This window comes from Pongo pygmaeus, chromosome 2, assembly GCF_028885625.2.
Source record: "Pongo pygmaeus isolate AG05252 chromosome 2, NHGRI_mPonPyg2-v2.0_pri, whole genome shotgun sequence".
NCBI classification, from domain to species: Eukaryota; Metazoa; Chordata; class Mammalia; order Primates; family Hominidae; genus Pongo; species Pongo pygmaeus.
This window is the reverse complement of record NC_085930.1, coordinates 94,978,272-94,993,608: the sequence shown is the minus strand read 5'-3', so window position 1 is coordinate 94,993,608 and position 15,337 is coordinate 94,978,272. Positions and strand designations below refer to the sequence as shown.

General features: G+C 51.1%; 1 protein-coding gene across 3 annotated transcripts in view; it reads right to left on the bottom strand.

Annotated features, from left to right (window-relative positions):
* ACOX2 (acyl-CoA oxidase 2) overlaps positions 1-12,982 on the bottom strand; it is a 32,160-nt gene extending 19,178 nt beyond the window's left edge. Inside the window, exons 1-11 of one of the 3 annotated variants that reach the window (XM_054479614.2) lie at positions 12,785-12,982; positions 10,612-10,862; positions 10,025-10,187; positions 9,658-9,809; positions 9,109-9,216; positions 7,352-7,471; positions 6,910-7,025; positions 6,125-6,297; positions 4,453-4,615; positions 2,133-2,323; positions 92-271 (exon numbers count right to left, since the gene is read on the bottom strand). In XM_054479614.2, coding sequence (XP_054335589.1) covers positions 92-271; positions 2,133-2,323; positions 4,453-4,615; positions 6,125-6,297; positions 6,910-7,025; positions 7,352-7,471; positions 9,109-9,216; positions 9,658-9,809; positions 10,025-10,187; positions 10,612-10,771 — 1,526 coding nt within the window. In that variant the 5' untranslated portion in view covers positions 10,772-10,862; positions 12,785-12,982. Of the gene's footprint in view, positions 1-91; positions 272-2,132; positions 2,324-4,452; positions 4,616-6,124; positions 6,298-6,909; positions 7,026-7,351; positions 7,472-9,108; positions 9,217-9,657; positions 9,810-10,024; positions 10,188-10,611; positions 10,863-12,268; positions 12,392-12,784 lie in introns of those variants that run through there. The other 2 variants (XM_054479612.2, XM_054479611.2) reach the window with 2 other exon arrangements.
* Between the last annotated feature and the right edge of the window lie 2,355 nt (positions 12,983-15,337).

Here is a 15,337-nt window from a genome sequence, read left to right as displayed (position 1 = left end):
CCACGAATGTCCGCCCAACCAATCCAAAGGCCCTAGTGTGGCATGGAGCCTGTGCCCAGGTGGGATGGCTGATTTCTCAGCACTGGCTTACCTTGCTGCCACATGTGCCCAGGCCGTGGTGTAGAGCTCCGGGCAGAGGAAGTCGGCTGCCCTTTGGGCTGGACACCTGGCCAGGTCAGGTGCGGTGAGATATGCGACAGATGGAGGGAGAGATCTCTGTGGCGTGGAGCCAGGGGACATCTGAGTCTGCAGGTAGCTCTTCACCAGAAACCTGGGGGGTGGAAGAGGAGGCAGGTCAGAGGGCAGAGACTCTGTGGGACAGCCCAGCACCCTTCACTCCCAGAGACAGGCAAGCTCGTGCTAGGTTCCAGCCTTCCCATGGGAGGGCCAGGTCACCAGGCCTCCGCCTGGCCTCCCTCCTGAGGGCTCCCCCTCGGGCCATCCTGCCTCGAGGCCCTCAGTCAGGCATACCCCGGGACCTGTGGAGCTGGGCCAGACACTCTCCAATCCTGAACATAAACCCGTCTGTGATCTGAGCAAACAGAATTTTCCATCAGAACATTGCGATTTTGGGATTTATAATGACTTGTACAGTGACTGGGTGGAAATTAAATTTTCTTAGCTGAAAAAAGAAGGATAGAGGCAAGAACGCTAACAGGAGTAGGAGGATTATAGGTGACTCTCAACTGCTGCTTTAGGATAATCCAGTGGTTACAGGTTCTGGGCTTAGACAGCCCTGGATTCCCATACAGCCTCGCCGAGACCTGTGTGATGAAAGAAGCTTCACCTCCCAAGTCTCGGTTTCTCTAGTTCTAGGTGGGGAGGACACTTCTCATCTGATTGAGGGTTTGTGAAATGGAATGAGATGATATTTGTAGAGTGCTTGGCACAGTGCAGAGTACATAATATGTGCTATTGTATTCCTTTTCTAATTTGGAAAAAAACCAAGGGATGTTATATATTTTTAAAAATATAATAAATGTTGTTTTTCATATTTGCCAGTGAACTTCTTTCTCCTTGCATAGGGAAGCATTTGCCCTGTTTGGTCACCTGAGAATAGGTGAGGATGAGGCTCTGTCGGCCTCCAGGGCCCACAGACCTAAGAGGGATGAAAAGAAATCGCCTGTGTGGAGGAGGCTGACTTGGCCATTGCTTGGAGCCTCTGTGTGCAGGCTCTGCACCAAGCCTAGACGATGCTAAAGTGAGCAAGGTAGGGGTAGTCCCTGCCCTCAGGGAGCTCCTAATCTAGTTGGAGAGTAGAGCCAAAAAGGTGAACAAAAAAATGAGACAATGATAGATTGTGAAACTGCTCCAAAGGAAACAAGGCCATGTTGGGTGGGAGGGGATCAAATGCAAAGGCATCCTGGGCAGAAAGAAGTGTGTGGCCGGCAGAAGTGAGCAGAGGTGGCTGAGTGCGGTGGCTTGCGCCTGTAATCCCAGCACTTTGGGAGGCTAAGGCAGGTGGATCACCTGAGGTCAGGAGTTGGACAGCAGCCTGGCCAACATGGTGAAACCCCATCTCTACTAAAAATACAAAAATTAGACGGGCATAGTGGTGTGTAATCCCAGCTACTGCGGAGGCTGAGGCAGGAGAATTGCTTGAACCCGGGGGGCAGAGGTTGCAGTGAGCCGAGATTGCACCACTGCACTCCAGCCTGGGTGACAGAGTGAGACTCCATCTCAAAAAAAAAAAAAAAAGAAGAAGTGAGCAGAGGCAGGAGGTGGTGAGAGCAAGATGGACGGGGAGGCAGGGGTCAGGTCACATGGACCTTGCAGGCCACAGCATAGAATATGTCATTTTCCTACGAGCACTGGGAAGCCGTAGAAGAATTTCAAACCAGAGAAAGATGTGATCTTCCCTAGGCTCTGTAAAGATCCCTCCGGCTGCCTGTGGAGAAGCAGGACAGGATAGAAGCAAGAGACCAGGGAGGGGTCTGAGGCTGTGGTGGAGGTGAGAGAGGATGGTGGCCTAGAAGTGGATAGATTAGTCATACTGGGGAATTGGACAGCTCCCAAATAGCACTTCCCAAAGCCTGCTCCCTTTATGGGCATCAGATGGAACCCTCCACCCAACAGAAGCTTGGTGGGTCCCCAAGGGCTTGGGCAAAGGCCTGGGTCAGCCTGGACCTTACCTGGCCACCTGCAGGTAGAGCACTGTGTTCTCACCCTCGTAGGTGCAGGAGGCCGACAATTTGGTGACCAGTGATGGAAGGCCACTCAGCTTTGAGTAGCCATGTCCGCCACAGGCCCTGCGGCACATCTCAGCTCCCTGGGTGCAGAATTCTGACATCATGGCCTTCATGCCCGTGCTCAGTGCGTGGAGCTGTGAACACGGAGGTGGGTTGGGTGGTGTTAGGGGGCCTCCACCATAGGGACCAACCCTGTGCACCACTTACTGAACATCTACTGCATGCCCAGCTCAGCTCTGAGGTAAGAGGTGTTTCCTCTTCTCACAACTTTATGAATGAGAAGGCGGCTACTCAGCTTATGTGACTCACCCAGAGGCACACAATTAGGCAGTGTAGCTGTAGGGGCATAAGAGTGAAGGAAAACCTGGCCTGGCCAGTGTCTCCAGTATTGGCAAGAGGGTGCTGCCTGGATTGGGCCCACAAACCTCCAGGAGTTATGGATTTTGCTGGTATGGGTTTTAGAAAGCTAGCTTTTGAGGATGGGTGTCCACTGTAAGCCCACTTACTGGGTTGTAGGAGGGTGACAGGGTCTGAATGTGTCCACCTAAAATTCTTATGTGGAAATCCTAACCCTCAAGGGTTAGGGCTAGGATTAGGAGGTATTGATGATTAGGACTAGGATTAGGAGGAATTATATGGTAGTAGGAGGTGGGGCCTTCAGGAGGTGATTAGGTCATGAGGGTGGAGCCTTCACGAATGGGGTCAGTGCCCTCATGAAAGAGGCTGCTTCTGGCTGGGTGTGGTGGCTTACACCTGCAATCCCAGCACTTTGGGAGGCCAAGGCAGGTGGATCACGGGGTCCGGAGATCGAGGCCATGCTGGCCAACATAGTGAAACCCCGTCTCTACTAAAAATACAAAAATTAGCCGGGCATGGTGGTGTGCACTTGTAGTCCCAGCTACACAGGAGGCTGAGGCAGGAGAATCTCTTGAACCTGGGAGGCGGAGGTTGCAGTGAGCCAAGATCGTACCACTGCACTCCAGCCTGGGTGACAGAGTGAGACTGTCTCAGGAAAAAAAAAAAAAAAAAAAAAAGGAAAGAGGCCGCTTCTACCATATGAGGACACAGCAAAAAGACAGCCGTCCAGGAAGCAGGCCCTCACCTGACACCAAATGCACTAGTGCCTTGACCTGGGACTTCCCAGCCTCCAGAATTGTGAGAAAGAAATTTGTTTGTTTTTCTTTTTTGAGACAGGGTCTCACTCTGCTGCTCAGGCTGGACTGGAGTGCAGTGGCACAATCACAGCTCACTGCATCCTTGAACTCCTGGGCTCAAGGAATCCTCCCACCTCAGCCTCCAAAGTAGTAGTTGGGACTACAGGTGTGCTACCACACCTGACTAATTTTTCAATTTTTTTTTGTGGAGATGGGGGTGTCACCATCTTGCTTAGGCTGGTCTTGAACTCCTGGGCTCAAGCAATCCTCCTGCCCTGGCCTCCCAAAGTGCTGAGATTACAGGTGTAAGTCACCATGCCAGGCCAATTTCTGTTGTTTATAAACCACTGCTTTATGGTATTTTGTTACAGCAGCTCCAACAGAGACAGAGGCTGCTGGGCAGAAGGCCTGGTTTGAGATTTTGGTTCTTGAAGCCCCTGCCTATCTTTGGAGCTTTCAAGTCCTTGGGAGGAAAGTTATGTCCCTTTATCTCTCTGTGCCTCAATTGCAGTTGGAAGGGTTAATGAGCAGTGCTTATAAAGCATGGTAGCCTGGACACACTGAATTTTACTATATATGTAAGTCCACAATGCTTTACCTGAGACCTGTGAGCCAGATGCATTTAGGAATCAGAGTAACTTTTGGATTGTAGAGAGGCCAAGTGGCATTTAAAGTGCATTTTATATAATAGCCCCAGTGGGGTTTGGGGCAGCTTTAGTGATTAAACACATTAATAATTTTACTGCAAAATGTATTCACACTCAGAGGGATAAATCAGGTCAGTTCAGGTCAAACTATGCCACCAAATAAGTTCCAAACAACTGTTTTTCAGAGCTTTTCAGGTTTCAAATACACATCAGGGGTTGCGGACCTGTGTTCTTTACGCTAGGTGTGATTGTTTTCTCTTAGCATGTTTGTAGCTCTCTGGGGGCTGGTTGTGGGTAAATTTATATACCAGGGTGCTGTTCACCCAGACGCCCTGGGATGCTGAAAGCTAGGAGAAGTGGGGGTGGGGAGTGCCCATGGGGATGGGGCTGTGGCTGCTCCCCAGTGAGTGGAACAATCTTAGCTGCCCTCCCAGCGCCTGCCCCTCCGCAGACAGCAGGTACCTCAGGCAGGAAGCTGAAGTCTCGGTTCAGAATGGCAGTGTAGGAGTGCTGGAAGAACTCCAAGAGGCTGACTGCCAGGAAGTGGAAAGCATAACTGATGGCCAGCTGAGGAAAGAGTTTCTGCTGTTGCGTCTGGTAGTCCAGGACCTTTGCCTCTGGGTCACTGAAGGGAAAAGAACCAGAAGATTTAGATCACTACATGCTGTGTCCACCTTCCCCTATCCCCGACACCATAAAAACCTTAAAAACAGACAGTTCCTTAGAACTCATTGCAAAACTTGAACTGACACGAGGCCATTGATAATCCTTTAAAAATGCCATCTAACATGAACATCCACACATTTCACTGCAGGAATACTGACACATTTGTTGGTGGGTACTGCCCCTTGTTAAGGGAGGTTTATACAATTCCAGCATATACACAGTATTATCCTAAAACCTGAAAAGTTCTGAGATTCCAACACATCTGGTCCCAAGATTTCGGGTGAAGAGTTGTGGCCCTGCACCTGTGATGATTTGAACCTGTGACCTTCCACTGCCGGTGTGCACTTGCCGCGTGCTGAGGAATATGTCAAGCCTAAACAATAACTCTTAGGATGTAAACTCGGGTCTGATGGAACCCCAAGGAAGGGACTGTGTCTGCCTTATCTGCTGCTATGTCCTCAGTGCCCAAGACTATGTCCAGCACTTAGGAGCTCGAAGTAACTGGATTGAAAGAGGATGTGATTACAAGATGCCTCCTTTCCAGACAGCGGCTGCTTACCTGGTGCATCTTTCTTATAACCACCCTGGGGACACCTCTGCAGCCCAGATAAATGGGCCTCAGGCAGGACAGCAGCAGAAGCCCCTTCTTCCCAGTGGCCCTGTCCTCCAGAGAACTCTTGCAGCCTGGATTCTGAAGCCCAGGCCAGGCGAGGGTGCTGTGAGCTTGCCAGAGGAAAGGACTCTGGGCCGAGGGCTTAATGGGCCTTACTGCATTTCACCCTCCACACCACACTGAAAGGCCGCTTCTGCCACGCCCATTTTGTAGCTGAGGAAGCTGAGGGATGAAGTGAAATGGCCGAGCTGAGTGTTCACAGAGGGTTCAGTCAGCTCTTGCTATTCTGTGCTGTGGGGTGGAGGGAGTGGTAGCAACACAACCAATTACAACAAAAGGGATCCAGACTAGACATACCAGTCGGATGCTGACAGTGCAGCTGGACAGAACGAGCTCAGCCACACATAGTCGATATGACGTTGGATTTTGCTAGGCTCAGCCTGACAGAATCAACTCAGCCAGCCATAGTCTGATGCAGCTGGCAACCGGCTGACCCAGACCCGTCCAACCCGTCACAGCCGCACAGAACACAGCTGGACTCGGACAGACACAAAGTCAGACAGACCTGGTGCTACAGGGCCAAAGACACTATCACGTAGAGCCCGATGGGGGCCAGGCACTGAGGATGCAGGTTAGGCCGTCTGGTCAGCCCTGTTAGTGGGAGCCAGAGAGACCCCTCTGACATGCCCAGATGGGGCCAGGCTGGGTAGATTTTGTGTGTGTGTGTGTGTATGTGGTGGGGGGCATTGCCTGCTCCCAGCGCTCTGGCTCTGGCAGAAGGGTGGTGTCAGGCAGAGGCACTGTGGGACCAAGAGGCAGCATATCTGCGGTAGTCAGTCACTGGGCACCCCTTGCCTGGGCCGGAGCCGGGATTGGCGGCGGATGACCGAGTAGCGCATGGCGATGACACAGGCCTTCTGCAGTATAGGGAGGACCTCCCCTGACAGCAGCTCCACCCGCACCACCACCATGGGAAGGTAGTTGCTCTGTGCTGTCCCGAGTTTGACGTAGGTGCCATCTGGCAAGACCTGTGTGGAACAAGGACGGGCACAAGGTCTGGGCCAAGGCTCCCCAGGATGCCCCCGCTTCCCCAGAGCTGTGGGGCTCCACACATGGAGCGCACCTCGCCCCTCAACCGGCGCATCTGGAGTTGGAATGTTAAAATACCAGGCCATTTCCCCAAGTGCCCTGCTTCACAGTGCCTCTCCTGGGACACCCTGGACCTCCCTACGACCCATAACTAAAGAGGCGATGCCTGGCAGAATTGGGACCTTCAGAACTCCTGCTGGCATTCTGGCTGGTATCTGTTGGGCGATTGGTTGTGTCAGGCCTCACTGTGGGTAAATATTATGCAGATCACCTCAGCCCTATCCTCTCCTGGGGCTGCCACCCCACCCCATGATTGCGCCATCAGCCTATGTGACGAGCATTTCTGCATGAGAAGTTTGAGGCTCTGTGCCCAAGATCATACTGCTCCTAAGCAGGAGTTTCACCCTAGTCTGTGGGATATCAGAGCCTCTCTTGGGGCAGGAGTTTATGTGGCCCAAACTAAGCTCTATGGAGGACCCAGGCCCAGCCTGCACACAGTGCAGGTCCCCTCTCCAGGAAGTACAAGTCCCCGGCCTCCCTAGACCTGTAACCTGTGCAAAGCGACTCAGCATGTTCTCCCTGGGGACCCGCACATGGTTCAGCTGCAGGAAGCCATTGTCTGTTTGATCAAAGTCCATCTTGGGTCCGATGTCCCCAACGATGATTCCTTGAAGGAGATGGAGATGAGAACACCTATCAGTTGAGAGAGTGCTTGCTATGTGTCAGGTATCACACACACATTCCAGGTCACAGCAGCCTGTGACACTGGGATTATTGTACCTGTTTTGCAGGTGAACAAGCTGAGGTCAGAAAGATGCTAAATCTTGCTCAAGTTTACCCAGCCAGTTAGCACCAAGTCTGTCCAACTGGACCCCTCCCTGCCCAAGGGAGACATGTCTTTGCTACTCCTGTGACCCTCTGGGGCCCCAAGTCAGGGAGGCCACCTGGGCTGTCCTCCTGGCAGGGTTCCTTGAGGGAGCATTGTGGGCTTACCTGGCAGTGGGGTGTGGTCCTGAAGACTCCGGATTGGCACAATAAAAGCGTGCATGCCCCGCCGGGCTCCCGAGCAGATCAGCTGGGCCTGGACCAGGGCGTGGGTGGCTGACCGTCCCACTGAGGGCAGAGAGAGTAGAGGCCTGTCACAGGAAGAACTGTGCATTGCTTTTCCCAACCCAGCCTCCTGGGGCTGGGGTTTTGGATGGGTACCTCTGGGGCCCGAAAAGTCACTGATCAAAGAGAGAGGGGATTACCCCCAAAGAACCAAGCAAACCTAGCAGCGACTTGGCAAAGGCACTGTGAAATGATCCATCTTTTTTTTTTTGCCCCCCCCACCCCCCAACTATTAATGAATTACTCTGTCATCAACCTTATAATAATGAATACAGATAATTATCGTTTATCAAAATCCAGGTGGCGCTAGACCCTGTGATAGATGCTTTCCAGTTCTTGCAGGGGAGAGAGGATGATGAGTCCCATTTTCCAGATAAGGAAACAGGCTCAGAGAGTAGAGTGACACACTGAAGGTCACTGGCCTGGAGGGGCAGAGCTAGGATTCATCTGTACCCTGGTCTGTCTGATCTTAAAGGCTGGTTTCTTTTGTCTTCATTTTTGACAGTGGTCATTTATTTTCTCTCTCTCTTTCTGTCATCACTCTCTCCTCTCTCTCTTTCTTTTTTCTTTTTCTTTCTTCTTTCTTTCTTTTTTTTTTTTTTTGAGACAGAGTCTCGCTCTTTCGCCAGGCTGGAGTGCAATGGCGTGAGCTTGGCTCACTGCAACCTCTGCCTCCCAAGTTCAAGCAATTCTCCTGTCTCAGCCCCCCAAGTAGGTGGGACTACAGACGCCCGCCACCATACACGACTAATTTTTGTATTTTTAGTAGAGATGAGGTTTCACCATATTGGTCAGGCTGGTCTCAAACTCCTGACCTCAGGTGATCCACTCACCTCGGCCTCCCGAAGTGCTGGGATTATAGGCATGAGCCACCGCGCCCAGCTCATGTCTCTCCCTTGTCTCTGGTCTCTGCCTCTGTCTCCCTCTCTCTGTGTGTCTCTCATCTCTGTCACTCTCCTGCTTTAGTTGGACTCAGCATATTTGTTTTAATTTTTTCCACACAAGGTGTGGGTCCCCAAGTGCCACAGATGTGTCCTTGGAGGTGAAATTCTCAAGTTTGAGGAAGGGGCAATCCCTCCTTGGGGCTTGGTAAATCACCAAGCCTCAGGGACGCTTGATGTGGCCGCCACCTGGTGGCCATGGCGGGAGGTACAGCGTTGGTGGCCTGATGGGGGCTGGTGGTGGGCGTTAGCCTTCCTGGGTGTCTGCAGCAGGGGCAGGAAGGCGTGTTCTTTCCACTGTGTCATCACAGGGCCTGTGCTCTGGCTGGTGGCAAGCTCTGCCACTAACTCGGGAGACGAGAGGAACCGGGGTTTTGAGGAGTGCCTGGGACTAGACCAAGTATATATGTTTGTGCGTGTGTGTGAGTGAGGCCTTGTCTCTCATGGGACGATTGTCTCCTCTACTTCAAAGTTCCTTTGGGGACTTTCCAGCCACTCACTAATGAAATGTTTAATATCCCACCTATTTTACAGAGTAAGAACCTGAGGCTCAGGTTGGTGAACTGACTTGCCAAAGGTCAGCAGCCTAGAACAGAAAATCAATCTGAGGTCTGTTGGACCTCAAAGCCAGTGCTACTCTGCCCTCCAACATTCTTCTACTTGGGGAGAGATAAGGAAGGGGGGTGGATGGATACTCACAGTCTCCAGGCCACCATTTGGTGGCAGTCAGCGTGGGGCTGTGTATCACAAACTCCTGGGTGGCTGCGTCATAGGTGGCTTCAGTCTCCAGGCCTTGAAGATATGTCCCTTAGGATCAAGGAGGGGTGTTAGACATTGGCCTGAGGTGGGGTTCTTACCTGAGAAGCTGCTTCTAGGTGGGTCTGAACTCTTAGGCATCAGCGCAGTATGGAGTGGGGCTCAGCTCCCAGCTGTACTTGCAGGCAGTTCTCCCCTTTCATCTGTGGGCTGTGTGGGGGACACACAGTCCCCTATAGCCAGTCCGTGACAAAGGATGGCTGCTGATGTTTCCAGAAGGAATGACTTGCCCCACTGGGAGCTCACACAATACGTGCAAATTAGAAGGCGGCACCCCTCCCTCAAGACCCTTGACTGCCATCTGCTGGAATGTTTTCGTATTAAACATATGTCCCTCGGAGCATATGAACCTATGACGACCTAGATGTAAATGGGTCCCCTGGAGTTTTGCAGTGCACAACCTAAACACCACATGCAGCAGTCCTAGCTCACCATGTCCCAACTCTGTCTGTGCATATGTTGCGATGATCTGGATGTTTTTGCAGAGTGGGTCCCATTTGGCAATCTGCTCCTCTGAGCCCAGGCTCCTGAGGGCTCTCAGGAAGACTCTGTGTATATTTAAGGCCACGTCTCCAGAAAGGGCTCTGTTGGGGAAAGATGCTGTAGTTGAGTAGCCTATTGGAGACAGGGGCCCAGGTACCCCCTGCCTGAGCAGAGTACAGGAGATAAAAGTCACCTAGCATCCTGGTTTCCCAACAAGTCTTCCCTTTGTTGGGGGAAATGGCTCATGGGGCTGGGGGGGTTTCCAGGTGATCCCGGGTAGATCCCTCTCTAGTGGGGCTGCCCCAGGAGTGAGCACCTGTAAGCGTAGCCTAATTCACGACCATCTTCTAACCAACCCAGGTGCCGTGCTATCAACCGGATGTGGAATGCCCTCCGCATGGCAGCCTTATAACGCTCATTCTGGGTCATGAAATAATTGTCCTTACAGCTAAACTCCGGGTAACTGTGGATGATGCTCTCTGCAGAAGACAGAGAACAGAGGGCTTAGGGACCTGGGTGAGGTTTCTGGCACCTTCAAATCTTCTCACCCACTTGCTTCATGGATCTGGAAAGGAAGTCAGACATTATTGTTATTTTACAGATGACAAAACTGAGGACCAAGGTGGGAAAGTGAATTGCCCAAGGTTACAAAGCTATGCAGTGGCAGAATTTTAGGACCAGAATCCAGGTCTTCTGCTGCCTAGGACTCTTCTATCCCCTAGGTGGGCTTAGGCAGTATTGACATGTGAAGATTGTTTTTACAGTTCAAAGGAATGAATCTCTAACAGTGGAATTTCAAGGGCAAAGTTTGTTATTTGGAAGAAGAACTGCTAATGAAGGACTCTTCTTACAAGAGAAGCATGGGGCATAAAACAGATGTCCCATTCCCCAGCTTCCCCTTACCAACTTTCCTGCGGAGTGCAGTGTTCTGGGCACCTCCATCAAGGATGTTGGTGAGCCGTTCCACGTCAAAGGACTGCATATACCTCTCGCTCTCTATGTCGGGGTGCATTTGCCTGCTCCAGGTATCCCCCAATGACACTCGGTGCACTGGGCTGCCCATCCTATCCCGGATCTTTCTGGTGACTGTGGAGAGACACTTCCGACCTGGCTGCTCCGAGGGTCTGCTCTCAGCATTGGTCAGTGCAAAGAACCTGTGTGCAAGAGGAACTGCCTAGGTCTGGGTGTCAGCCAGGGCTGGTTGGTAGAAGAAAGACATCCCTAAGTACCTGAATGCCACTCCACCTCCACACTCCCCCTGTGGACACTGGCTGTGGACCAGGCACTGTGTGCATGGTAGGCATGGTATGCAGCCATTGCTTGGTGCATGTTTGTTCAATACTTGTTAGCCAAGATTGGACAGGGCCTGACCCCAAAGATTGGGCTCTATCCACTGCAGTTTGAGTTACATGAATTGCCTGGGGAAATCTTCACAAAAAAGTCACTGAAGGTTACACCTGAAGAAAATAATCCTGGAGAGGTTGAGCGGCCCCTAGCCACACAGCTGGAGATGGCCAGGAGTTGGATGGGGTCTGACCACAAAGCACATGAGTTGTCCATACTATGGCTCCACTGTGGAGGATTACTGGGGGCACCTTGGTCTCATTCAGCTGCTCATAAGTTCTAGGATCATTCAGCTCCATTTCTATGAGCCCTGAAGCTGTATTGTGGAACTGAAGGGAAGAAGCCTGCTTCCTGCCTGTGAAGTGTTCCCCTGGAGCCCCTGAGTGTCTTTCATACCCAGGTTGGGCCCTGTCTCCTTCACGGCAAATGCTTGGCCTCTGAGAAGCCCCTATTCCTCCACAGCGAGGCAACCATGAGGTGCAGTCCATCCTATTTCACAAGTCTCTTGAGTCTATCTGCTCCTTGCTATCTCTTTGGCTAGCATCCAGGCCACTGTCATCTCTTACTTGGCCTCAGTGTTCCTCTTATTTGTTCTCCCAGCTGCCAGGTGAACTCTTGAACTGCAAATCACGTTGTTTTCCTCTCCTGCTTGGAATCTGCTCCTTGGGGCCCACTGTTTGTGGAATGGAGTCCTTGCTGTGTCTACCCACCTCCCACTCCACTCGCCTCTCTCCTATGTCAACTTACTGCCCTCATCCCTGGCCTCCACTCACTGTCTTCCTACCCTTTGCCCCTGCTGTTCTCTCTGAGCAAAGCTCAGCTCCCTGGTCCCCTGGGTGCTCTAGGGTTAGGGACAAGTTCTTATTTGCTTACATGTTCCTCCCACAAGGCCTGGGAGGCCAGCTCTGCGTTTCCTAGCTTGCAGCAGGTATGTTGTAAATCTCTCCTGCAAGCTGCCGTGCTTTTGATCCCCTTCCGTCCTGACCTCAACCTGGCAGATGCACTGCTGTTATTACCATTTTATGGAGAGGATGTGGGCCTTGGAAAGGGAGGAGACTTTATAAGGGTCATGCAGCCACATGTAGCAAGCGATTCATATGAGGCTTTCAAACCAATACCCTTAGCAGGGCTGTGGGGGTGCTGGCAAGGGGCCCCATCCTCTGCCCCCTGGAGTCCTGCAAGTGCACCTAGTGCGGCTCCTCTCGTCCTGCCTTACCTCTTTTCCTTGCTCCGCTGCCACTGCCTCCTTGCTGTTCTGAATGCTCCAGGCCTCCCTGCCACTGCCAGCTTTTGCTGAGGCATCTCCGTCTGCCCAGAACACCCTTTCTTCAAATGTCACTAGGGCTCTTTGCATTGAACCTTATTTAACCTTAAAGAGGCCACCCTCTTTAAAACCCCAAGCCCCCTCCCCCGGCATTTCCTGTCCTCCTCACTCTGCTCTCCTTTTTCTCTTTTCACTTATCCCCTTCTGACATTTGAGATCATTTACTCATTTCATATGTTTTTGTTTACTTCCATCTCCCTGTTACTAACACAGAAACTGCAAGAGAGCCGGGATCTTTGTCACTGTCGTGCTGTGACCCTAACACTTAGTGCAGGGCCTGATTTGCAGGAGGTGCCCAGTGAAGAAAGCCTTGCTCAGGGTCTCTCGGAGCTGCAGACAGGGTCATCACGGGGGCGGCCCTCTCCTCTGGGGTCTCCCAGTCCCTCCCTGCCCAAAAACCTGGCTCACCTGGCTCCCCTCTGTCCTGTGTCTGCACTGTAGGCCGGGCTGGCCTCTCCCCGGCTGTAGGCCGTAGCCTCTGGCAGGCTTGTGGTCCTGCCCTTCTCTCCTCCCACAGAAGGGCTGGAACACAGAAGCTGAGAGCCCTGCTTGACCAGCTCTCAAGCCCTTGTCCGGGTTTGTGGAGCTCCTCTCCTTCCTCCTTCTCTTCCTGCATGGGTGTGACCTTTGTGCCTGTCGCTGGGGCGGCCCTGGGAGGACTGCTGGGAAGTTGGAGCCCTTACATCTCAAAGCCAGGGATTCCTTTGACACTACTTGTACCAAAAAGCTGTGTACCCCAGCAGTGCTTCCAAAGTGATATCCTGGTCTTCGCTGATCTTTCACTGTGTGCCCTTCAGGGACTCAAGCTGTTAATATCACATGAGCTTAATAGGCTCCATCAGATGGTCCTCATGTGAAAGGATTGCTCTGTAAGGTGTATGTTTTTCCTCTTTCCCCATGTTTCTGCTCTAAAATATGGCTTGTCTTATGCTTAGCATTCCCTGACATTCCCTGGAAAAATATTTGTGGAGCATCCATCTGTAGTGTGTGGGATCCAGATGGGAGCTGGGTCTTAGTGAGAGGAATGAGAGGCTTAGAGGTTCCCTCCCTGCATAACCACCTTGGAAAGTCAGATATGGCTCCCCATTTTGCAGGTAAGGAAACAAGCTCAGGGAGGGGATGTCACTTTGTTTGGGTTTGCACAATAAGTAGATTACGTAACACATTTGTGTAAGATTGGGAAAGAAATCAAGGGGCCAGTGGGAGATCAAGGCTCCTGTTCTGGCAGGGCTTCTGAGCTATGTTGACTCTGAGTAGGTGTACTCCTTTCTGGGCCTTGGCCTCCCCTGTAATGCAAGGTATTTGCTCAGTAAGGAGCTTCACAGCACCCCATCATATCCCCAAGGTAGTGTCTAGCTTGTGTCTGCAGGAAAAGGCAGGACCTGTGGCCCAAGCTTTGCGACTTATCACCTAGCAGGTCCTTCTGGAGCTGTGGGGCTCAGACTCCTGGCAGTCCTCATTGCTGTGGGCAGTGGTTTCAGGGAAGGTGATCTTGGCCCCACTGTTTGGAGGTGAAAGTTCTTACTTACAACTGGACTCATCTCTGCCAGGAATTTATGTTATCACTGACCATGGGCAATGACTTAGTTCCTCTCTGCCATAGAGAAAGGCTCGGATTGCAGGAACTGCCCAGTGAAGAAAGCCTTGCTCAGGGGCCCTTGGAGCAAGGCTTTTTAATAAACTCTCCATGTTTAAATTGTTTTCTCATCCACTTTGAAGCTGACCCCTGTTCTGTATGTTTTGGATGTGATCATTTTGATTTGTTGCACTGAACTCTTGAATTCTCTAGCTTAAAAAGGCTTTTTAAATTACAAAATATTTCAAACTTGTACAAAAGTGGAGAGAAAAATATAATGAACCCGCATGTACCTAACACCCCGCACTAACAATGATCACACTCGTCTCCTTGTTCTTTGTTTTTAACTTTTTATTTTGAAATAACTTTAGAATTTCAAAAAGCTGCAAAAAGTTCTTGTATATCCTTCACTCAGCCTCTTCTAAGGTATAATTATGAAACCAAGACATTAACACTGCTGCAATATTGTCAGCTGATCTTCAGAACTTATTTGAGTGTGTCAGAGGTTCTCCAAGATCAACCTCAGGTCCAGTGATTTGCTAGGAAGACTCATAGAACTTAGAAACTGTTATACTGAGCCAGGCGCGATGGCTCACGCCTATAATTCCATTGCTTTGGGAGGCTGAGGCTTGAGGATCACTTGAGGCCAGGAGTTTGAGACCAGCCTGGACAACATAGCAAGACCCTGTCTCTACCAAAAAAGGTGTAAAAATTAGCCCAGTGTGGTGGTGTGTGCCTGTAGTGCTAGCTCCTTGGGAGGATGCAGTGGAAGGATTGCTTGGGCCCAGAAGTTCGAAGCTGCAGTGAGCTATAATGAAACCACTATACTCTAGCCTGGGTGACAGAGTGAGACTTTGCCTCTAGAACAAACAAGAAGAAACTGTAATACTCATGGTTACAGTTTATTACAGCAAAAGATTACAGATTAAAATCAGTAGAAGGAAAAGGTACATAGCGCGAAGTCTAGGAGAGAATAGACTGAGCTTCTAGGTGTCCTCTCCCAGTGGTGTTGTATGGACAGCATTTAATTCTCCCAACAACGATGTTTGCAATATGCATGAAATGTTGACAACCAGGGAAGCACACTTTTGAGGCAGGAGAACAGCAGAAGGAATTGGAGTTTGGATAAAGGGCGGAATGAGCGAAAGCAGAAGCAAGGTGAAGGGGTGAGCGAGCAAGAAGCAAAATAAGAAGCAGAAGTTAAGCAGCCAAAACAAAAGTAAGATAAAAAACTGAGTAAAGAGACCCCATGGCTGGCAAGATCCTGACCAAACCAGTAAGGGGCAGCTCCTCCGAAATAGGCATGCTCATTAGAGCGAAAAAGTATCTTTAACATGACCCCGTATGATAATCAGCTCATTAAAGCTCATGCATATGGACTGCAT